At 37.1% G+C, this 26158-nt stretch overlaps 1 protein-coding gene across 6 annotated transcripts in view; it reads right to left on the minus strand.

Annotated features, from left to right (window-relative positions):
• The window catches only part of LOC128653722 (ultra-long-chain fatty acid omega-hydroxylase), a 136734-nt gene that overhangs the window by 48922 nt on the left and 61654 nt on the right, over positions 1-26158 (minus strand). For all 6 annotated transcript variants that reach the window (XM_053707179.1, XM_053707178.1, XM_053707177.1 and 3 more), the window contains one exon: positions 2241-2294. In XM_053707179.1, coding sequence (XP_053563154.1) covers positions 2241-2294 — 54 coding nt within the window. The remainder of the gene's footprint in view (positions 1-2240; positions 2295-26158) is intronic.

A 26158-nucleotide genomic window follows, 5' to 3' on the forward strand; every position in this document is an offset into this window, starting at 1 on the left:
AACAGATTGGAGTAGAACCCCATCCCTTGTTCTCTTAATGGAACGGGATGAATCACTCCCATTTTTAACAGGTCTTCTACACAATGTAAGAATGCCTGTCTTTTTATGTGGTCTGAAGACAACTGAGACCTGTGGAACCTCCCCCTTGGGGGAAGTCCCTTGAATTCCAGAAGATAACCTTGGGAGACTATCTCTAGCGCCCAAGGATCCAGAACATCTCTTGCCCAAGCCTGAGCGAAGAGAGAGAGTCTGCCCCCCACCAGATCCGGTCCCGGATCGGGGGCCAACATTTCATGCTGTCTTGGTAGCAGTGGCAGGTTTCTTGGCCTGCTTTCCCTTGTTCCAGCCTTGCATTGGTCTCCAAGCTGGCTTGGCTTGAGAAGTATTACCCTCTTGCTTAGAGGACGTAGCACCTTGGGCTGGTCCGTTTCTACGAAAGGGACGAAAATTAGGTTTATTTTTTGCCTTGAAAGGCCGATCCTGAGGAAGGGCGTGGCCCTTACCCCCAGTGATATCCGAGATAATCTCTTTCAAGTCAGGGCCAAACAGCGTTTTCCCCTTGAAAGGAATGTTAAGTAGCTTGTTCTTGGAAGACGCATCAGCCGACCAAGATTTCAACCAAAGCGCTCTGCGCGCCACAATAGCAAACCCAGAATTCTTAGCCGCTAACCTAGCCAATTGCAAAGTGGCGTCTAGGGTGAAAGAATTAGCCAATTTGAGAGCATTGATTCTGTCCATAATCTCCTCATAAGGAGGAGAATCACTGTCGACCGCCTTTATCAGCTCATCGAACCAGAAACATGCGGCTGTAGCGACAGGGACAATGCATGAAATTGGTTGTAGAAGGTAACCCTGCTGAACAAACATCTTTTTAAGCAAACCTTCTAATTTTTTATCCATAGGATCTTTGAAAGCACAACTATCCTCTATGGGTATAGTGGTGCGTTTGTTTAAAGTGGAAACCGCTCCCTCGACCTTGGGGACTGTCTGCCATAAGTCCTTTCTGGGGTCGACCATAGGAAACAATTTTTTAACACTAAAAAACTCTAAGCCATCTCCGTGGAGATGTTGCCTGTACAACGGCAAAGAGAATGACTGGGGTAGGCGGAGCCTAGGAGGGATCATGTGACCAGCTTTGCTGGGCTCTTTGCCATTTCCTGTTGGGGAAGAGAATATCCCACAAGTAAGGATGACGCCGTGGACCGGACACACCTATGTTGGAGAAACATATCAATTAAAGAAATGTATGTTAATATGAAGAGCTATGAAAAAGGCCATCAATTTTCCTTTCATTACCAGAGAAGCTATTCCCCACACTAGCCACTAGAGAGAGATATTGTACATTAATGGTATCTAAAGACAGATACTGGTTGTCAATAACACTGTGGAATGCTCACCTCTGCACACTGTCTTATCATGTGATGCCTTAACTAACTATGACCAAGCAAAAATAAGCGTCATTGAATAGGTTGTTTTTAGTTGGACACTTTACTGAATACTTGCTGATTGCATTTTTTAAAAAGATAGATAGTTTTTTTTTTTTTTTTTTTTAGTATGGAGTGAATATAGTATGGGATTTTGTCACTGACAGAAATGTACTCTGAAACTCGGATACACTTTATAGCACTCTGTGCATATAAAATCAGGGAGTGTACAATTAAAAAAAGAATACAACTTACTTCTATTATCAAATTAATTTATGGAGAAAATTTTAGACTTTATATTTCAGGGGCACTTAGAGGGTGTCTGTAAAGGTAACTTTCAAGGGAGTGTGGGTGTTACTAGCAGGCATAACTGTTTTACTACAGATTTCTCTAGCTCTTAGATTACAACTCATTTGTGCTAAGCACCACTTGTTTCTCCCATCTATCCATGCCCCTGACTAACTAGACAAACCCCATAACCAGTAGTAGAAATGGCTCCTGGTACATTTTATGAGGTGCTATGGCACCAAGGCAATGTGAATTTGTCAAGTACTTTTTCAAGTAATTCAAGAAACAGTTTTAGTCTTATTCTCAACAGCAGCAAAGGAAAGTTCCTCAAAACCACAGTAAGTGGCTGTATCTTGTGATCTGTGTAACATGTAAAAAGGCAATCAATAAACTAATTTCTTGTGGCAAACAATTTAAATGTATGTAATTTGCTTCAGAAGACAGTTAAAGAATGTAACATTACACTTAAAGATCAATAGCATTGGTTACGTATGAATAAAGAGCATTTTTGGACATAAGACAACTCACCTAACCATGGTCTCAGGAAACCGTAGAACAACTCATCTTTTGGTGCAATAGAAGCTGAAACACAATAAAAAATGTTATTATTTAAGATGTATTCAATATAGTAATAAAATAGTGAAGTAGTGAAACTGTAAGAAGCACACATTCTAAATGTCTGTGTATTGAAGACTGGACCTATGAATTCTAACACCTTAGAAATAGACATTACATGTGATATATAGGTATATGGGTTCCAGTAATCTAAAGCTCTCTGCTCTGGAGAGATGATCTAAGACGTTTCAGTAGTACTGTGAGGTCCCTAAAATAATTTTTAGAAAGTCAAAATTTAGTTTGAGAGCTGTTTATCTAGATATGCAGGTTCTGGGTGTGAAGGAAAGATACAAGATACAAAACAAAAAACAGACAACTTTACATGATTTCTCTGTATACCAGCAAGTTTTTCATCATCAAACCTTAAGAGAGAATGCACATGTGAAATTTTAAGGCTATGTGAAGTTGATCTTCTGATTTTCATGTATAAGGAAATGTGTAAAGTACCCTACATTATCTGTATTAGATGGGATCTTTTTCTTGATTTCTGTGAAGGAGATGAGTAATGTGTGGTGTATTTCCTGTATATTAAAGTCATATGTGATGCCTGCGGGAACAGGTTTTTGTCTCTGCATTAAAAGGTGATATTGAGAATTAAGAGAACGTAAGACATAAAATGAGGCTATTTGTTTACTAAGAAATGGAAAGGCATCTTGGGTAAATTATTGTCTGTATTATGTTCAGTTAGAGATATTTTGTCCTGATAAGAAGAAAGTGAGATTTCCATGTGAGATTATGTTAGAGCTATAAGAGGTAAGTTGCAACCACTTTTTTTCTTATGGAAATTAATATCTTGCACTATTTTCTTGATTTGAGATTAAATTCTAGACAAAGCAGTAAACAAGGTTTTCATAAAGAATTAAACAATAATTAAAACAATATTTTTAACATATTCAAAGTTAGAAAAAACGTGAAACATGATGAAACATTCACAGTATACCCATGATGCCCAGGTACCAATGACAACATAAACACCACAGACACACTTTAACTTTTTTAATTTCAGGTATCAGCATCTATTATTGGCGGTCCCAAGAGCCATTGTTGGTAAAAGGAGTTTGTTAACAATGTCGGGTGTGTTTGACTCAGAAAGATTGTGATTACTTTGTTAACATTAAAAAAAAACTCTGTTCCCATTTTTCCCAACATTCAGCAAGATTATGAGTTTTGTGCTAAACCAGGTGCGTAAAGAATGAAAAAAAATGAGCGGCATTGCACTTTGCATAGCGCTGCCATTACAAGTTACTGAAAAACCTCCTTGTGCTGTGCGGTATGGTGAGTTAAGCTTCATTCCGCACAAAAGTTTACATGCTCTTGCACGCTTTCCCCCATAGACAACAATGGGGAGAAAGTGTTAGAAAAAAAAACGAACACCTGCGATCGCGGAATGGCAAATTGCCGTAAAGCAACCCCATTGATGTCTATGGGGAAAAGAAGATTACGTTAAAACCTAACACCCTAACATAAACCCCTAGTCTAAATACCCAAAATCCGCCACTCCCCGACGCTAAATATAGTTACTAACCCCTAATCTGCCGCCCCCGACATCGAAAACACTAAATAAACCTATTAACCCCTAAACCGCCAGCCTACCACATTGCGACTATTAAATAAACCTAATAACCCCTAAACCGCGACCTCCCACACTATAATAAAGTATTAACCCCTAAACCGCCAGCTCCCCACATTGCAACTAATAAACTAAACCTATTAACCCCTAAACCGCCAGCCCCCACATCGTAACTAATAAACTAAACCTATTAACCCCTAAAACTACCGGCCCCCCACATCGCAAAACACTAAATTAAACTATTAATCCCTAAACCTAACACCCCCTAATTTTAAATTAAAAGTTACAATATAACTATCTTAAAATAAATAAAAACTTACCTTTGGAATAAAAAAAAAAACTAAATTAACCTAACAATTATTCTAATACAAATAAACTAAACTACCAATTAAAAATCCTAAAATACATGATTAAAAAAAAACTAACACTATGAAAAAAATAAAAAACCTAAATTACAAATTTAAATAAACCTAACACTACGAAAACATGTAAAAAATCTAACATTGCAAAAAAGAAAACGCTAAAATTACGAAAAATAAAAAAACACTAAGATTACAAAAATAAAAAACAAAATTACACCTAATCTAATAGCCCTATAAAAACAAAATAGCCCCCCAAAATAAAAACACCCCCTAACCTAACAATAAACTACCAATCGCCCTTAAACAGGCCTTTTGTAGAGCATTGCCCTAAGTTAAACAGCTCTTTTACCTTACAAAATTACAAAGTCCTCCTAAAAGTAAAACCTCACCCAACCAACCCCCAAAATAAAAACCTAAGTCTAAAAATATCCTAAGCTACCCATTGCCCCTAAAGGGGCATTTGTATGGGCATTTCCCTTAAATGGGCATTCAGCTCAAATCAGCCAATAGGATTTCAGTAGCTCTCATCCTATTGGCTGATTTGAAAATGTCAGCCAATAGGAATGCAAGGTACCCCATATTTAAACGGGTACCTTGCATTCAAGCTTCAGTGTATGGCAGTGATCGAATGAAGTGGATCATCCACGAAGATGCACCGTGCCTCCACAGCTCCGTGCCACCGGGATAAAGATAGAAGATGCCCCCGCGATGGATGAAGACAGATATCCGGACTTCAGGTAATGTGAGTAGATTTCCTGCGGTTAGTGTTAAATTTTTTTAGATTTTTTGGGTGGATTCTTGTTTTAGATTAGGGTTTTGATGGGCAGTAAATGGGCTGAATACCCTTTTAAAGGCAGTAAAAGAGCTGAATGCCCTTTTAAGGGCAATGCCCATACAAATGCCCCTTTAGGGGCAATGGGTAGTTTAGGATTTTTTTAGACTTGGCTTTTTTATTTTGGGGGTTTTACTTTTTGGGGGGGCTTAAGGTAAAAGAGCTGTTTAACTTAGGGCAATGCCCTACAAAAGGCCCTTTAAGGGCTATTGGTAGTTTATTGTTAGGTTAGGGGGTGTTTTTATTTTGGGGGCTTTTTTGTTTTTATAGGGCTATTAGATTAGGTGTAATTTCTAACATTTTGGATAATTTTGTTTTTTATTTTTGTAATCAGTTTTTTTTATTTTTCATAATTTTAGGTTTTTTTTGTAATGTTAGATTTTTTTTATTTTTCGTAGTGTTAGGTTTATTTAAATTTGTAATTAAGGGTTTTTATTTTTTCGTGGTGTTAGATTTTTTAAACATGTTATTTAGGATTTTTAATTGGTAGTTTATTTTATTTTATTTTATTAGAATAGTTATGTTAGGTTAGTTTATAGTTTAATCTTAGTTTTTTTTATTTCACAGGTAAATTTTTATTTATTTCAATATAGTTATATTGTACATTTTTATTTAACGTTAGGGGGGTGTTAGGTTTATGGGTTAATAGTTTAATTTAGTGTTTTGCGATGTGGGGGGCCAGCGGTTTAGGGGATAATAGGTTTATTTTATTAGTTACGATGTGGAGGGTCAGTGGTTTAGGGGTTGATAGGTTTAGTTTATTAGTTATGATGTGGGGGGCTGGGGGTTTAGAGGTTAATAGGTTTAGTTTATTAGTTATGATGTGGGGGGCTGGCAATTTAGGGGTTAATAGGTTTAATTTGATAGTTGCGATGTGGGGGGCTGGCGGTTTAGGGGTTAATTTGTTTATTATAGTAGTAGCAATGTGGGTGGGCAGGAGTTAATAGGTTTATTTTAGTGTCGGCGATGTGGGTGGGCGGCAGATTAGGGGTTAATAGGTGTAATAGTATTTGCTCTGCGGGAGGGTGGCGGTTTACAGGTTAATAGGTAGTTTATGGATGTTAGTGTACTTTGTAACATTTTAGTTATGAGTTTTATGAAACATTTTTGTTTCGCAAATACATAACTACTGGTCTAATGGCTCACGGCGGTATAGGCTGTGCGTTACCTGCCATTCCAGGCGCAATGGACAATTTTTCAGCGGTATAGCCATAACGCAAAACTTGTAATTTAACCGATTGTGAGAAAACAAATTGGCATTGACCCCATGTGTCAATTAGGAAATGAGATATACATTATTTAAGTGTAGAATTGAAGTGTTATCAAGATATAAGAGGTTTGTGTCCTGTAAAAAGGCAAATACTTATTTTATGAATGTTAATCTCCCAAAGAAAATATAAGACATACTGTACAAAACATGACATAATACATAAAGGTGTGACAATTTAAATCAGAGTATAAGATAATGACATTATGCACAATTTACAATAGAAGCAAGCCGCATTAGCACAAACAGAAGGCGCATCTTACAGCAAACACAGACTACTAGGTACTTGAAATGCAATGTAATACCAGCAATGCTAGTAAGCGTATATATAATTATGTAGCATAATTTAGTAACAATCATTTATTTCCAATCAGACTCGTACACACTTAGAAGCAGTTTCACCATAGCAGGCCTTTTATTTATACATTAAAGGGCCAATAAATAGAGTAGATTTGCATAATCAACAAATGCACGATAAAAAGACAATGCAATAGCACTTAGGGGTCGATTTATCAATGTGCGGGCGGACATGATCAGCTGTAGCATACGCTGTCGGCAGTTATCATTGCACAAGAATTTCTAGTTAAATGCTTGTGCAATTCTGCCCCCTGCACATTCACCAATCGGCTGCTAGCAGGGGGTGTCAAACAACCCAATAGTATTCGATCGGGCTGATTGCTGTCCGCCACCTCAGAGGTGGCGGACGAGTTAGGAAGCAGCAGTCTTATGACCGCTGCTTCCTATCTTACATTTCCGGTTTGCCGGAAAGTACAGGAGTAGATAGCAGCATCCGCTGCTTGATAAATCTACCCCATCCTCTGAACCTCAAATGAGTAGTAGATTTCTTTCTGACAAGTTTCAAAATTATGTCTATTTCCACTCCCCCTGTATTATGTGACAGCCATCAGCCAATCACAAATGCATATACATATTCTAAATTCTTGCACATGCTCAGTAGGAGGTAAATTGGAAAGTTGTTTAAAATTGTGTTCTCTACCTGAATTACGAAAGTTCAATTTTGACTTGAGTGTCCTTTTAATTCTTTATTATCTACAGTATCCTGAACATTAAAAGTACTGGCCATGCTGATGAAATACATTTTGGGTGTCAACCCTACCTGTTCCCCATGCGATTATAACAAAAACAGAACTTGATGTCTCTTGCAATCAGAGTGTCAGCACATTTGCAAAGAACTGGCATATATCCAAACATTTACATATATATTAGCAAGCTGCATGATGTTGTTAGACAGCACTGTACCTGTAACTTTAGTCAGAGCTTTACAATGTACACAATGACCATGGCATATAATGATATCCTTATTTAAACAATATAAGGCGTTCTTAAGAAATGCAACTGAAAGCTTCAGAATCAGGATTAGAAAGCAATTAGAAGCATTTAGACAATGGGCAGATACTGTGGGCGAGATTATATATTGTGTGTAAATTTCAGCGCAACTGCTGAAACCCACGTCACCCATCGGGTGAATCCTATAAACGGCGCCGGCAGTTGATATACTGCCATTAGCCAAATAAACTAGCGATGTTCAGAAATCTTCGTAACTACATATTTCTTGAGTCGCCAGTGATTTACAGCAGAATATCATCTGCTGGCGCAAAAGTTTTTTTTTTGTTTTTTTTAAAAAACAAAAATTTGAAATCCCACGTAAAAATCTAAACTGTCTAAGAAAAAAATAAACCGACACTTCAAAACCCCTATATCCGCCATCTCCCCACATCGCAAACCACTATATAAACATATCAACCCCTATATCCGCCATCCCCCCACATCGCAACTATTAATAAAAGTTATTAACCCTTAATCCGCCACCCCTCCACATCACAACTACTAATAAAAGTTATTAACCCCTAATCCGCCATCCCCCCACATAGCAAACTACCTAATAAACCTATTAACCTCTAAAGCGCCATCCCCCCACAATGCAATAAACAATAAAAGTATTAACCCCTAATCCGCCAACCCCCCACATCGCAAAGTATCTAATTAACCTATTAACACCTAAACCGCCACAACACAACTAATTAACCTATTAACCTCTAAACTGCCAGCCCCCATATTGTAATCTACCTAATTACACTATTAACCCCTAATCCACCAAGCCCCCACAACGCAAAGTATTAATCTAATAACTAAGGCCCCTAACCTAACACCCCTAAGTTAACCCCAATTAAAATAAAATTACATAAAATAACAAAATACTATCTACATTAAAAATAATTAAAAATTCCAAAAAATAAAAACCATAAAATTACCTAAAAAAAAACTAACATTACCCAAAATAAAAAAACTAACATTACAGTATATAAAATAAAAAAACTATTACATAAAAAAAAAAGCTAACATTACAGAAAATAAACTAAACTAAATTTTCAGCCAATAGGAATGCAAGGTACCGCAATATAAAAGGGGGACCTTGCATTCAATCTTCAGTGTGCGGCAGACGATCTCATGAAGAGGACCTCCACGTCGCAGATGACCGCCGCTGCCAAAAACCACCTCTCCAGATCCGCGCCTCCAATGACCGCTCCTCCAGCAAGAAGAAAGAAGATGGGCCCACAATGGATGAAGATGGAGCTGCCTGGATAAAGACCTTTCCCGCCTGGAAGAATATGGATCGTCGAACTTCATCAATGGTGAGTACCTATTTTAGGGTTAGTATTAGTTTTTGTTTTTTTTTAGATTAGGATTTTTTTGTTTTAGATTAGGGCTTTTTTATGGGCTGCAAAAGAGCTGATTGTCCTTTTAAGGGCAATGTCCATACAAATACTCTTTCAGGGGCAATAGGTAGATTAGGTTTTATTTTAAGTTAGGTGTTTTTTATTTTGGGGGGTTGTAATTTTAGGGGGTACTTTGTATTTTTTTTTTTTTTTTTTAAGAGCTGTTAAACTTTCCTTTTAAGGGCTATTGGCAATTTATTTATAGATTAGGTGGTTGTTTTTTTATTTTGGGGTTGGTATTTTTTTTAAAGGGGTATTAGATTAGGAATACATTTTTATTTTGGATAATTTCGTTTTGTTATTTTCTGTTATGTAAGTTTTTTTTTATTTTTTGTAATCTTAGCTTTTTTTTTGCAATGTTAGTTTTTTTTTATTTGAATGTAATGTTAGTTGTTTTTTTAGTAATTTAGGTTTCTTATTTTTTGAAAATTTTAAATAATTTTTAATGTAGTTAGTATTTTTTTATTTTATGTAAGTGAATTTTAATTGGAGTTAAGTTAGGGGGCTTAGTTTTTAGTTAAATACTTTGCGATGTGGGGGGATGGTGGTTTAGGGGCTTATATGTTTATTAGGTACTTTGAGATGTGGGGTTGGCAGAAGCCAGTTCTATGCTAGTTTGTTAGTTTATGGGAGTAAAAACTGCGGGCAACGGGTAAAATATACGCGCATAACTTGTATGCTGCGCCATATATGTGATTGCTCGATTCGACTAAAAATTGGCGACACCGGGTTTTGCGCCCGATGCCGCATATGTAATCTCGCCCACTATGTTTCTGTATACAGTGAACAATACAGTGAGCTTCTAGCACTGAGTATTAAAAGGATATGAACCCAAAAGCTTTCTTTTGTGATTCAGATGGAGCATAAAATGTTAAGTTTCCAATTTACTTTTGTTCCCATGGAATTCTTTGTTGAAGAGATACCTAGGTAGGCATCTGGAGCACTACATGGTAGGAAATAGTGCTGCCCTCTAGTGCTCTTGTAAATAAATAACATTATTGCAAAATGGCTGCCATAAAGTGCTCCAGACGTGTGCACGCTACGGAGCTTACCTTTCTGCTTTTCAACAAATTATACCATGAAAACGAAGACAATTTGATAATAGAAGTAAATTTAAAAGTTGATTAAAATCGCATGCTCTATTTGAATCATTTAAACAAACAAGGAAAAGGGGTAAACATGAAATGGAAAGTAGTGTGAAATTTAAACGGATTGGACAGAACATGGAATTTTATACCATTTCCAAATTAACTTATATTCTATTACACTTCAATTTTGCTTCATTCTCTTGGTATATTTTGTTAAAGAGCAAACCTAGGTGAACTCGGGAGAGTACCTGTGTCTTAAACCTTCTGGCTGCAGTGTTAGCAACAATATTTATAGCAATGCAATACATATTTACAAACACTGCTTTCATTCAATGCTAAAGACATGTGCATGCGCATCAGCTCCAATTAGCCTTAATTGTACTCGTCAGCAAAAGGATACCAAGAGAACAAAAACTAATTTGATAACAGAAGTACATTGAAAAGTTGCTTAAAACAGCATCCTCCATCTAAATCATGAAAGTTTAATTTTGCTTTTACCGCTCCTTTAAGAGTGTTGTGTAAAAGGGAAATAAGCAAGCGATAACTGTAATATTTATCAAGATAAATGACAACTTCATGTGAAGGAAGTTTGGTTTATTCTTGTGAATTGACCAGGTTGCTCAAACAGGAAGGAAACACAGCTGAAGCACAATGTGCTTAAGAACAAAACCAGGGTAAAATGAAGTGACTGGAATTTACAGACCATTTTAAACATATGAACAAAAAATCTACTCAAGGATGTGCAGCATCCATTGGGACACTGACTATATTAAAGGGACATTATTAGGGATGGGCGAATGTGTAAATTTCCGAATTTGAATGTTAGAACGAATGTTATTACCGAAATTCGAATTATAAATCCGAATGTTGATAAGAACGAATTTTCTTAAAAATTCTATAATCGAATGCTATTTACAGTTTTCGAATGTGACTTTCGAATTCGAATGTTTATAATTATATCGAATTTCCACATTCAAAATTTCAAATTTAACATTCTATTTAACAAATACGATTGAGAAGTTCAATAGTTCATGTGGTAGGGAGGGAATCTAGTAAATTGATACATAATAGATACAAATATATCATTTCAAATGTTTCTATATAGAATATTGCATAATTCGAATATTACATTTAAAGAAAGCATTAGAAATACTATAACAAATATAAATTCAAATTTTTCGAAATGAATATTTTCGAATGTAATCGTAAAATTCGAAACCGAACATTCGAAAATCGAATGTTAGAATGTTATGTAAACATTTGAAATTTGATTCTAACGAACGTGTTAAAATTCGTTTAATTTTTCGAATGTTGCGAAACATTCGCCCATCCCTAGACATTATACACTCAAAAAAAATATGGGCTAAGCAAATAAAGCATTAAAAGAAAATAAAGTTTTGAATTAACATGCATTATCAATTTTGCTGCTTAAAGGTACATGAAACCCAACATTTTTCTCTCATGATTGTGTAATGTGCTTTGTTGAGCAGTACTTTGTTCGAAGGCAGAAACAATGCAGATATACACAGAAGCTGGGAAAAAAATTAAAAACAGAGAGATCTTGACAGAGGTGCGCCCACGGTGATGGAAGTGGAGGTCAGTCCAAATATTCCAATGAAAGGCCGCTCTTCTGTAGCGTGTGTCAACGGTAAGAAAATCTGTAGTGGGGAAACAGGAAGGCGCCAATAGGGTGATAACGCAAAAGACCCTGACAAGTAAGTTAGAAGGATAATGGTACTCACAAGCAGGGTGGCACTTGAACGTGCCTAGGAAAGCAGGCCGGGACCTCAGCGTCGCCCGGAAGACTCACAACGGCAGCAACAAATCCTCGAGCCGGACCAAGTTCCGTGTGGCCAATCAGGATCGCTGGATACTCACACACCCTCCTCTTCGTATGCCGAAATCCAAACACTGGCAGAGGGATAAGAGGATAGTGATACACCGTGTGTGACGCTCCCGATTGCCGAGAGCTAAATAACAAAGTCCAAAAGCTGGAAAGAGGAAGGAGCAAACTCCAGCAAAGTAGATTAAAACAATGTTATTAAAATGTTTTAAAAACAATGCATAAAAGCAACGCGTTTCTCGGCTACACAGAGCCGTTTCATCAGGCTGTTATACACATTCTAAGAAGCCTACTGCTTTAAATTTTAAGTGTTTTGATTGGTTAGAGGAGGTGTTTAAAGCAGTAGGCTTCTTAGAATGTGTATAACAGCCTGATGAAATGGCTCTGTGTAGCCGAGAAACGCGTTGCTTTTATGCATTGTTTTTAAAACATTTTAATAAAATTGTTTTAATCTACTTTGCTGGAGTTTGCTCCTTCCTCTTTCCAGCTTTTGGACTTTGTTATTTAGCTCTCGGCAATCGGGAGCGTCACACACGGTGTATCACTATCCTCTTATCCCTCTGCCAGTGTTTGGATTTCGGCATACGAAGAGGAGGGTGTGTGAGTATCCAGCGATCCTGATTGGCCACACGGAACTTGGTCCGGCTCGAGGATTTGTTGCTGCCGTTGTGAGTCTTCCGGGCGACGCTGAGGTCCCGGCCTGCTTTGCTAGGCACGTTCAAGTGCCGCCCTGCTTGTGAGTACCATTATCCTTCTAACTTACTTGTCAGGGTCTTTTGCGTTATCACCCTATTGGCGCCTTCCTGTTTCCCCACTACAGATACACAGAAGCTGCAGAATTCCACTTCACTTTCCCGGTTACCACGGATCTCCTTCAGTCTCTGCACAACCTAATTAAATGCAGTGGTAACCAGGAGGGGGGGGGGAGTGGAATTCCTGCAGCGTTAGAACGGACAGAAGAGAAAATATGCTGCTGAGTTTAGCAGCTTCTGTGTAATCTGCATCTGCTGATTTCACACAGTCCGTTCTAATGCTGCAGGAATTTCACTTCCCTCCCCCCTCCCGGTTACCACAGCATTTAATTAGGGTGTGCAGAGACTGGAGGAGATCTGTGGTAACTGGGAGGGGGAAAGGGAAGTGGAATTCTGCAGCTTCTGTGTATATCTGTATCGTTTCTGCCTTAGAACATAGTACTGCACAACAAAGCACATTACACAGACTGCTCCAGCAGGAGGGCTGTCTAAACACTAGTTAGGGAGTGTGGAAAAAAGCCTTGTTCTTTAGCTACTGGGTGTTACGAACGTATTCTCATAAAGTCAGAGGACTTCAAACTTTAACATCATTTTTAGGACCTTAAGCAGCAAAATTGATAATGCATGTTAATTTGAGACTTTATTTTCTTTTAATGCTTTATTTAATTAGCCCATTTTTTTAGTGTATAATGTCCCTTTAAGTAATTTCTACAGAAAATAGATTTGGGTAAAATTGTTCGGAATTAGAACAGAACATCAGGTGAACTTGTTATAACTACAGTACTGTTACTCAGGGAGAAAATTGTGGAAAGTATCTCACAAAATGAACCACAATGGTACTGAAAGGTTAATATTGGAAAAACTCTTATTCTGTGGCATATATTTTCAGTGGCATATATTTTTCAATTAATTTATTTAAACATCAAAGTTTTTTCAAGGATTTTATTCTTTGATTATAATTTTGAAATAAATTTCGTTTTTTGTTCATCTTATTATTTTAGTTTTTAGAAGTTTTTGAGTTTTATTTTCTTAAGTATATAGTATTACATTTATTTATTTTATAAAATGTCTGAGGATCCTAAATCTCAGCTTTCTGAAAAATTTGTTCAAAATTGAATTAATAATTCTTTTGATCTATTAAAACAACAGATGGATCAATTATAATCTGTTATTAGTAATTTTAATGAGATTCAAGGTCATGTTTATAAAAAAAGTTTCTGGCAAATCTAAACATTGTACTACTGAGGGGATTTGTGCATCAGAGAGAAAATCTATTAAAGACATGTCATGTCAGCTGTGCTCTGACATTTCCGTGTCTGCTCATAAATGCAGAAGTGTTCATACATCTGAATCTGAAGCCGAGTCAGATATTGTTATGACTAAAAACATTAAAGCTTCTCGTAAAAGAAAGTTAAGAGTTGATTCTGATTCCACAGAAAATAATGATGAATGTTTTAAAATGGATATTAAAAATGTTGATTCTGAAAATGAATCAGATTCCTGGAAGTCTAATTCTTCTTTGGTTAATATGTTTTCATCCTCCTCTGATGACTCTCCCAAACATAAGAAAAGTAAAAAATCTTTAAAAAATAAAAAAACAAAACGTATTGATAATTTAGGACATCCTTATACGGATCCTAATGACCTTCACCATCCTAGGTCTTCTCAATGGAGACCTTCCAAGAGAGTTTCTAAATTTATAGATTTTTATATCAGAAAACCTTTGTCAAAAAAGACAAAAAATATACTTAAAGCTGAGTGTCCCAGACCTGAATTACCTCACAATACTCATCTAACGCCTGAAATAGATATAAATTTGTTAAAATTCATTGGCAATAAGAATGCTAATCTTAGGAAAGGTCCTGACAGATTTTTAAAGTCTTGTCAGGATAAACTTTTAGATACTTTAGGACCTGTGATGAAATTATTTGAATTGTCTAAAGAAGCCATTTTGGAAAAATTATTTGCTTGACCCTTTTACTGTTACAAAGAACAGTTTATTTACTTGGAAATGCTAACACATCTATAGCTTCTCAATGCAGAAGATTCATTTTATGCTACATTGACCCAAAAATGACTGATTTTGCCTCCACGGAAATGGGTCCTGAAGCAAATAGTCTTCTTTTTGGAGACTCTGGGCTTAAGCAATTAAGTCATTATGTAAATACATTTAATTCTCTTAATAACATTAAAACCAATACTCGTAAGATTTTTTTTTATCAGAATCAGCCACAGAGTTTTTTCAAGGGCTGGAAAAGGCAGAGACCGCTTTTCCAGCTGTTATTCATCAATCACAAGGTCTCATTTCAACAACTTTGCTTCACCCGCAACCTCCCACCAAAATTTCTTTCCATCACGAACCAGGCAGAGATTCTCTAGAGGTTTTAGATCCAGGCTTAATAGAAGACCCTTCCAAGGTAAGGTTAATCACCTGCCATTCCATCCCTTTTTTCCATCAAAAAATATGGGGCAGATAAACTTTTTTCCTTTCAGAATGGCAAAAAATTACTGCAGGGGGGATGTTTCCGGGCGGCGGCCATACTGGTCGCTTCTTTCAGAGGCTGAGAGGAGGACTCAATAAATTTGCTGCTTATCAGTCACAAAATCAGCCATCCACACTCGTCTAGAACTTTTTTGAACTATACTTATCACACTGATTCGTTTGATACAAATAATTAATTTTATCTCAGCCCTAAAGAACTGGAATGGTATGATCAGCAGTGATGGCTTTATAATAGACCGGATCTTACCTATACCCCCCGGTAACCCGGGTACAACAGCTTCTATGCTGGACAATTTCTGCAATTTCCATTGAGAGTCTGACATTACACAAAGTATTATACCCTAAGTTGTTTTTGACTCAGAATTTAAGAACAGCTACCTCAAGTGCCTGCATGATGGAGCTCGAGTTTAGACTGCGGGGAGAGGAGATCTGTGATCTACTAGAAGAGCATTTCCTACAGCTGATCCGAATGGTGCAGCAGTGTTTTTCCGGACTGTGTTGGAGAGGCAAGAATCGATGACAGAATATTTTCCAAGTCCTGATAGAAATCTAAGGGAGACATTGGGACCCCATAATGTTGAAATGGGTGTTACTGTTGAGACGGCTGTTATCAATTTGCATAGCGCACCTAACCTCGCGGTAGTGGACAGTGCCATCAAGACCGTAAGAAACAACCCTTTAAGCCAGAGCAGTTGAACCTACCTTCGATCCACCCGCTGCATCCCTCCTTCTCCACATCAGAGTGTTCTGGACGCTGTCAAACACATAACTGCTCTTGGTGGTGGAGGTTCACGATGGGTGCAGTTCAGCATGACACCGACACAGAAATGAGCTATGTATATGAAGGAGAAGATGGTTATGTAAGGTGCTATGAACTGGGGAGCAACTTGACCTGGATGCCTGGGATGGAGAGAGTAAGAGTTGGTGCACTGCTCTTGCAGTGATCTGCCTTTGGGCTGCCTATATCTTCAGCCAGGTCTGAGCCTTCCAGTTATTCTGCTATTTCCGATGAGACTCACAACATTCTCCACACTTTCGAGACTGGGCTGCATGCTATTAAAGTTGGAGTGGGTTAAATAGCACTGTCGGTATCTTCTACTGCCCAGCTCTGGTTAAATGACATTGGCAGTCTCTTCAGTATGACTTTTCTCCTAAGCCAGGAATCACCTTGACAGTAATTTTACACAGCATACCATGTAACCACATGTGTCATTGCTTTAAAATGACCTTTGCTGAATTCTCAGACCTGAACCCACTGAATGTTTACTCTACAGAATATGATATTTAAGGGATATTTAGGCTTAGCTGTAAAATATTTGTTCCACAATTAGTTTTGTAATATAGCTCATTCTCCCCACCTTAATTTTACCAAACACCTGGTGTCAGTGAGTTTTAAGCTCTATCTAATGGACTAGGAGTCTATGTCTACATATTTTTCTGGTCCTTGAAAGTGTACTTTTAGTCTTGAAAGGGCCCCGACATAATCAAGGGGTTAATACTGCTATAGATCCTGAGGGACTTGAGTTCACTACCCTTGCCAGGCTGTATTGTTAATAATAGAGTTTTTCAAGATTATCTATAACTGTACTATGGCTTTCAGACATTATATATGAAGAGCACACTATTTTAATTCACCAGGTCCTGCTGATAGCAAATTATAGTAACTAGAAGTTAGATAAAAGTTGTTCAAGTCTAATCCTTTGTACTCAATTTTACCTATGAACTAGCTATCAATACTTGTTATCTGTGACTAGGGGTTGGAGTTACACTATAGTTATGCTTATTTATGGAAAGGGTATACTGTATACCCTACTAAAAATAACAAGACAAGATAGTTCATGGCCACAGTTTGGCCCAGCATCAATCTTGATTAGAGAGAGTCCAACACAGCAATGGTCCTATTTAAACAATAGATACAGTGATCCCATATAAAATATTGACTAGCCAGGATAGTTTAAATATTCCATATATACTAATCTTAGTCACCCTTCTGTATACCTAAACATACTACCCTGATCATCATGTACAATTTAACCTGCAGAGTGTTCCATTGATGTAATAACTTATGGTTGTGCTCCGTCAGCAGCCGGGACGGGGGTGGAATCATTCCATTTACTGGCTTTTCTCTGCATCACTGGGGGGTAGATGGTAAACATGTCTAGACCCCTATTGTACACTGTTAAGAATCTGGATGGAACATAATTTCTTAGTCTGAGACTGATTAAGGGCAAAGATGTGTATACCTATCGAAGCTATAAATATATGCTACTATTGACCTAACCTCTAATACAAGACGTAGCTATTGGGTTCTAATAGACCCACACATATCCCCCCCTATAGTCTTACGCACATGGGGACTTACTGTGAGAGACCATGATCCCTAAAGGCATCTATGTGCCTGATGAAACAGCCTGTGGCTGAGAAACGCATCACTTGTTTTAAAATCTGTTTTAATAAAGTAAGTTGATTACTTTTTATAAAAATACTTGCTGCATCATTTTGATATTATTTGGACCAATTCCTTGGCCCTTTGTACCTCCTGGAGATTTGGCGTATCCTGCCTGCCTTGCACAAGTCTGTTGGGTGACTGTATTGATCCCATCCTGCCATATTAGCATCACAGGAGATGCTACAACAAATGTGAGTGCATATTATACAATCTATATAGCATTCCCCTTGGTTTAAACTGTACTAGGCCATATATGCACCTTTGTGTCTTTTGTTTTTTATATCACAGATCTCCTATCCTTCCCAAGAGGTCGGTCTGCTGGGTGACTGTCATAGATCCCAGACTGCTCCCACTGCACTATTTGGAGTGCTACAATACATGTGAGTGTAACCTTACACAATGCCCACAATTCAGTAGGGTCTTTCGTAAGCAACATGTTTGTAGTTCAAAAGAAAGAAGGTTTATTTTGTCCTGTTATAAATTTAAGAGAACTAAATTATTTTCTAATTTACAATCACTTCAAGATGGAGGGAATTCATCTTCTCAGAGATTGTCTTTACAACAACGACTGGCTTCTAAGGCTAGATTTGAAAGATGCCTACCTTACTATTCCCATTCATTTAAATTTCAGGAATTGCCTCAGATTTTTCTGGAACGAAACTCTGGCAGTTTTCCTGTCTTCCTTTTGGCCTTTCTTCAGCTCCTTGGGTTTTTACAAAAATTCTAAAACTAGTAGTAGCTTGGCTTCGGAAAAGAGGGATTCGTCTAATTATTTATCTAGTCGATATCTTTCTTATTCATCAATCTCCTTCAATCCTTCAGGATAATCTTTCTCTTTTAATTTCCTTACTTCAAAATTTGGGTTTTATTATCAATTTAAAAAAATCAGCTTTGATTCCTTCTCAGAATTTAATTTTCTTAGGTTTCAACATAGATACAATCTCTGCCTCTTTAAGTCTTCCTTTAGACAAAATAAAGAAGATAAAGAAAGAAATTTCTTATGCTCTCAACAAAAAACATGTTTTCCTCTTCGTCTTTTAACTATTCAGGTGATTTTTCTGGCTCCTCTACATTACAGAGCCCTTTAGAGGTTAAATATGTCTTACCTCCGGAAGGGTTTTTCTTATCAACATCTGATTTACCTATCAGAGGAAGCTATAGAGGAACTGAGTTGGTGGCTTATCAACATGGAAGAATAGAATGGCAAAGCCATTTTTGGAAGTTCTCCTGACATAATTATAGAGTCAGATGCAAGCAATTCGGGTTGGGGAGCGATATGTGGCTCCCAAATTTCAGGAGGAAAATGGTCCTCTTTGGAGAAAAATCTTCATATAAACTGTCGGGAACTTTTGGCAGGAGCATTTGCCATCAAAAGTTTTATCAAACATTCTCATCTTATTACAGTTCTTCGTATGGACAATATATCGGCTGTTCGATATATATAAATAGTTTAGGAGAGACAACTTCAAAAATGTTATCCATTTTAACCAAATATTTCATTAATTATTGTCTTTCTCAAAATATATCTATTCAAACGGAATATCTTCCGGGTCTCAACAATCAAATGGCGGATTGGGGTTCGAGATACCTTACGGATTTCAGCGATTGGATGTTGAATCCTTCTCTTTTTCATCAGATTCAACTGAAGAGAGCTCCATTTGTAATAGATCTCTTTGCCTCTTTGTTAAATAATCAGATTGTCCCATTTTTCCGCTGGAAACCAGATCCGAAAGCTCTAGCGATAGATGCTTTTCTCCAACAGTGGCCCAATCAAGGCGCATATGCTTTCCCTCCATTTTCAATGATTCTTTGGACCCTCTTGTTTGTCAAGAGACATCAAATTTCTTATCTGATTATAACTCCATTTTGGCCGACTCAAGTGTGGTATCCTTATCTTCTAGAGATGTCTTTCCTTCCTCGAATTCTTCTTCCCATCTTTCCAGAACATCTTACAGATCCAAACGGAGAATTTCACACTTTAGTTCTTCAAGGCAACCTCCAACTTGTAGCTTGGATGATTTCAGGGTATCCTGGTCCAGCGCTTGACTTTCGGAACATGCTAAACTCCTCCTGCAAGACTCTTGGGCCCCTGGAACTAAAAAAAAATTATTTTTCCGCTTGGCTTAAATGGTCTAGCTGGTGCTGTAGCAAACATTTGGATCCCGTTTCAGCACCTTTAAATGAAATTATTATTTATCTTCTCTTTTTCTAGAGGTTCTAGCTTACAGATCTATTAATGTTGCTAGATCAGCTATTTCTGCAAGTTATGAGTATTTTAATAATTTGCCTATTGGTCAAAATCCTACCATTTGCAGACTATTAAAATCTATTCGTCTTAAAAGACCTACTTCTAAATATTCTTCATTTTGTGATGTAGATTTAGTAATTTCTCTTTTTGAAAAATGGCCTGATAATGATAAATTATCCTTAAAACAACTTACAGTTAAACTGGCTACTCTTTTATGTTTATTATCTTGTAAAAGAGTTTCAGATGTTTGTGCTATTGATTACAATTCTAAAATGTTTTCACCTCAAGGTGCAATTTTTGGGGGGTAGTTATCAACGTGTCTACTTTTCCTGCCTTCGCTGGCCCAATACGCCCGCCTAAGCTCGGCTCACATCGCCGCCGCGGACCTGCAAAAATTTGCCTAAGTTATCAAAAAAGCTGTCAAAAAGCCGCGCACCAAGTACGGGGCGATGAGCAGCGGATTGTGATAGTTATCACTCATCCGATCTCGCTGCTCTTCGGCTTTTTTACAGCTTTCTTGCTAGCCTGTCACTAAGCACTCAAACTAACTACACTGTTCTACCCCCTTTACCGGCGCCCCCGGAGCCTCCCGCAACTAAATAAAGTTAGTAACCCCTAAACCGCCGCTCCTAGACCCCGCCGCAACTCTTATAAATGTATTAACCCCTAAACCGCCATTCCCGGACACCGCCACAACCTACATTATACCTAGTAACCCCTATCCTGCCCCCCCTATACCGTCGCCCTCTATAATAAAGTTATTAACCCCTATCCTGCTGATCCCGCACCTCGCCGCAACTAAATAAATAGTTTAACCCCTAAACCGCCGCTCCCTGACCTTGCCGCAACCTATATTACATTTATTAACCCCTATCCTGCCCCCCCTACACCGTCGCCACCTATAATAAATTTATTAACCCCTATCCTGCCCCCCACTACACCGCCGCCACTGTAATAAAATTATTAACCCCTAAACCTAAGTCTAACACTAACCCTAACATCCCTAACTTAAATATTAATTAAATAAATCTAAATAATATTTCTATTATGAACTAAATTAATCCTATTTAAAACTAAATACTTACCTTTAAAATAAACCCTAATATAGCTACAATATAAATAATAATTATATTGTAGCTATCTTAGGATTTATTTTTATTTTACAGGCAAATTTCAATTTATTTTAACTAGGTACAATAGCTATTAAATAGTTATTAACTATTTAATAGCTTACCTAGCTAAAATAAAGAGAAATTAACCTGTAAAATAAAAACTAACCTAAGTTACAATTACACCTAACACTACACTATACTTTAATAAATTATTCCTATTTAAAACTAAATACTTACCTGTAAAATAAACCCTAAGATAGCTACAATATAATTGATAATTACATTGTAGCCATCTTAGGATTTATATTTATTTTACAGGTAACTTTGTATTTATTTTAGCTAGTTAGAATAGTTATTAAATAGTTATTAACTATTTAATAACTACCTAGCTAAAAGAAATACAAAATTACCTGTAAAATAAATCCTAACCTAAGCTACAATTAAACCTAACACTACACTATCATTAAATTAATTAAATAAATGAACTACAAATAACTACAATTAAATACAATTACATAAACTAACTAAAGTACAAAAAATAAAAAAAGCTAAGTTACAAAAAATAAAAAAAATAAGTTGCAAACATTTAAAAAATATTACAACAATTTTAAGCTACTTACACCTAATCTAAGCCCGCTAATAAAATAACAAAGCCCCCCAAAATAAAAAAATGCCCTACCCTATTCTAAATTAAAAAAGTTCAAAGCTCTTTTACCTTACCAGCCCTTAAAAGGGCCTTTCGTGATCCTCCAAGCGGCGCTGAAGAAGTCTTCCATCCGATGAAGTGATCCTCCAAGCGGCGCTGAAGAAGTCTTCGATCCGGGCGATGTCATCTTCCAAGCGGGGTCTTGAATCTTCTTCTTCAGGATCCATCTTCATTCCGCCGACGCAGAACATCCTTCTTTCCCGACGGACTACCGACGAATGAAGGCTCCTTTAAGGGACGTCATCCAAGATGGCGTCCCTTCAATTCCGATTGGCTAATAGGATTCTATCAGCCAATCGGAATTAAGGTAGGAAAAATCTGATTGGCTGATTGAATCAGCCAATCAGATTGAGCTCGCATTTTATTGGCTGATCGGAACAGCCAATAGAATGCGAGCTCAATCTGATTGGCTGATTGAAGTTCAATCCGATTGGCTGATCCAATCTGATTGGCTGATTCAATCAGCCAATCAGATTTTTCCTACCTTAATTCCAATTGGCTGACAGAATCCTATCAGCCAATCGGAATTGAAGGGACGCCATCTTGGATGACGTCCCTTAAAGGAGCCTTCATTCGTCGGTAGTCTGTCGGGAAAGAAGGATGTTCCGCGTCAGCGCAATGAAGATGGATCCTGAAGAAGAAGATTGAAGACTCCGCTTGGAAGATGACATCGCCCGGATCGAAGACTTCTTCAGCGCCGCTTGGAGGATCACTTCATCGGATGGAAGACTTCTTCAGCGCCGCTTGGAGGATCACTTCATCGGATGGAAGATTTCTTCAGCGCCCCTTGGATGATGACTTCTGCCGCTCCGGATCTCCTCTTCAGTTCCATCGGTGGCTCGGCTGAGTGAAGACGACTAAAGGTAGGATGATCTTCAGGGGGGTAGTGTTAGGTTTTTTTTAAGGGGGGTTTGGGTTAGATTAGGGGTATGTGGGTGGTGGGTTTTAATGTTGGGGGGGTTGTATTTTTCTTTTACAGGCAAAAGAGCTGAATTTTTTGGGGCATGCCCCACGAAAGGCCCTTTTAAGGGCTGGTAAGGTAAAAGAGTTTTGAACTTTTTTAATTTAGAATAGGGTAGGGCATTTTTTTATTTTGGGGGGCTTTGTTATTTTATTAGGGGGCTTAGATTAGGTGTAAGTATCTTAAAATTGTTGTAATATTTTTTAAATGTTTGTAGCTTATTTTTTTATTTTTTGTAACTTAGCTTTTTTTATTTTTTGTACTTTAGTTAGTTTATGTAATTGTATTTAATTGTAGTTATTTGTATTTAATTTATTTAATGATAGTGTAGTGTTAGGCTTAATTATAACTTAGGTTAGGATTTATTTTACAGGTAATTTTGTATTTCTTTTAGCTAGGTAGTTATTAAATAGTTAATAACTATTTAATAACTATTCTAACTAGCTAAAATAAATACAAAGTTACCTGTAAAATAAATATAAATCCTAAGATAGCTACAATGTAATTATTAATTATATTGTAGCTATCTTAGGGTTTATTTTACAGGTAAGTATTTAGTTTTAAATAGGAATAATTTATTAAAGTATAGTGTAGTGTTAGGTGTAATTGTAACTTAGGTTAGTTTTTATTTTACAGGTAAATTTCTCTTTATTTTAGCTAGGTAGCTATTAAATAGTTAATAACTATTTAATAGCTATTGAACCTAGTTAAAATAAATTGAAAGTTGCCAGTAAAATAAAAATAAATCCTAAGATAGCTACAATATAATTATTATTTATATTGTAGCTATATTAGGGTTTATTTTAAAGGTAAGTATTTGGTTTTGAATAGGATTAATTTAGTTCATAATAGAAATATTATTTAGATTTATTTAATTAATATTTAAGTTAGGGGGTGTTAGGGTTAGTGTTAGACTTAGGTTTAGGGGTTAATAATTTTATTACAGTGGCAACGGTGTAGGGGGGGCAGGATAGGGGTTAATAAATTTAATATAGGTTGCGGCGGGGTTCGGGAGCGGCGGTTTAGGGGTTAATACATATATTATAGTTGCGGCGGGGTCCGGGAGCGGCGGTTTAGGGGTTAATACATATATCATAGTTGTGGCGGGGTCCGGGAGCGGCGGTTTAGGGGTTAATACATATATTATAGTTGCGGAGGGGTCAGGGAGCGGTGGTTTAGGGGTTAACATGTTTATTATAGTTGCGGTGGGCTCCGGGAGCGGCGGTTTAGGGGGTAAACACTTTATTTAGTTGCGGCGGTGTAGGGGGGACAGATTAGGGGTGTTTAGACTCGGGGTACATGTTAGGGTGTTAGGTGCAGACATCTCCCATAGGAATCAATGGGATGTCTGGCAGCAGCGAACATGAACTTTCGCTATGGTCAGACTCCCATTGATTCCTATGGGATCCGCCGCCTCCAGGGCGGCGGATTGAAAACCAGGTACGCTGGGCCTTAAAAGTGCCGAGCGTACCTGCTAGTTTTTTGATAACTAGCAAAAGTAGTCAGATTGTGCCTCACTTGTGTGCGGAACATCTGGAGTGACGTAAGAATCGATCTGTGTCGGACTGAGTCCGGCGGATCGAAGCTTACGTCACAAAATTCTACTTTTGCCGGTATCTAGGGCTTGATAACTAAGGCGAATCAGCCTCGCCACAAATACGCTGCGGAATTCCAGCGTATTTGAGGTTGACGGCTTGATAACTACCCCCCTTTAATTTAACTCGTAGAACTAAAACGCTTTCTTCATCTATATTTTATCCCTATTTTTTCGAACAAATAAAACTTTGCATAGTTCTTTGTCTTAAAGAATACGAATCTAGGACTGCTTCTCTTAGATCTTCTTCTTCTAAACAACGTTTAATTTCTTTTGTTTCTCCTCATTTACCTGTTTCTTCCCCTACTATTAGTAGATGGGCTAAAAGGGTTATGTCAGATCATATTTTTTCTTTTCACTCTATCAGAGGAGCTTCAGCTTCTAAAGCGTTTTCTAAATCTGTTATTTTACAGGATATTTTGAACGCTGCGGATTGGTCTGATGATAAGACTTTTAGACAATTTTATTTTAAGCCCATTTATTCTATTCCCCATCAGTTGGTGTCATAATTTTATTTTGTATGATTATTTGATGTGTTCTGTACTTTTATTTTATTTCCTGTGATTTTTGCTTTAAACTAGCAAAATAGGAGTCTCTGTTCTTGTAATAAAATTCTGATTATCCTATTTTATGACGGAATAATCTAGATTTTATTAAAGAGACAGAGACGAGTATTTTCCCTCCACTGTTTAAATTTTCCCTTCCCTATGTATATAATTATAATTTTATTTTATAATTCTAATGACATTTTATTTGTTTTTCAGTGCCAAATCCTTCCATTACAGGTTTTTAGAAATTCTTCAAGATGTTTAAATCCTATTAGTTCTTCTCTACAATCAATTCCTTTAAGTTCTTCAATCAAGCTTTCCTCGTATTTGAAGTGGAGAAATTTGTTTTGCTTTAATCAACTTTTTTGTTCATCTAATATCCCGATGTTTCTTTGGATTGCTCTTATTGGACTGTTCCTGTATTTCGTGTTTGGAAATATATCTTATTTTCTTCGTTTTAATGAGAAAAGAGGAGGTTTTGCTACTTTCTGGACTCTTTATGGTTACTATGATGCATCTGATTGATCAATACTGTCTCTGACTACCAAAGGTCTATTCTCATTGGTCTCTGTGATATACACTTTGTTGTCATCTTTTTTCTGTTAAAATTCAAATGTTATACTTTTAAATGCTGTCTGAGTAGTAAAGTGAAAGGTTAATGCAAAAATTCTCATCTCTGTCTCTTTAATAAAATCTAGATTATTCTGTCATAAAATAGGATAATCGGAATTCTTTAGATAGCCTTTGATGAAGAAATAGCAATGCACCTGGATGAGCCAATCACATGAGGCACCTATGTGCAGCCACCAAACAGCAGCTACCAAGCCTATCTAGATATGCTTTTCAGCAAATGATATCAAGAGAATGAAGCAAAATAGATAATAGCATGCAATTTTAAACAACTTTCTAATTTTACTTCTCTTTCTAAATAATGAAAGAAAAAAAATGGGTTTCATGTCCCTTTAAACATCCCTGTGTAAAAAAGGAAGATATTTTTCTTCCAATTTCCTCGGTAGCCACATCCCACTGTAAAAGTACTTTAAATGTCCAATCAGGTTTCTTGTCCAGGGACTTGCAACGAAGCATACATCTGCATGTGAAGGCACAGTAGGGTTGCCACCTCGGCCATGTTTTCTTGGACACTTTGCTGTAGGGTGTGCAGGAAGGAACATGTATTCTACTGTTTATCAGCACTATTCATGTGATGTCCAGAGGCATAATTCATGTTCCACCCTGCAGCATGCGTAACTCATAAGTA

The sequence above is a fragment of the Bombina bombina genome, chromosome 3, assembly GCF_027579735.1.
Source record: "Bombina bombina isolate aBomBom1 chromosome 3, aBomBom1.pri, whole genome shotgun sequence".
In the NCBI taxonomy this organism is placed as follows: domain Eukaryota; kingdom Metazoa; phylum Chordata; class Amphibia; order Anura; family Bombinatoridae; genus Bombina; species Bombina bombina.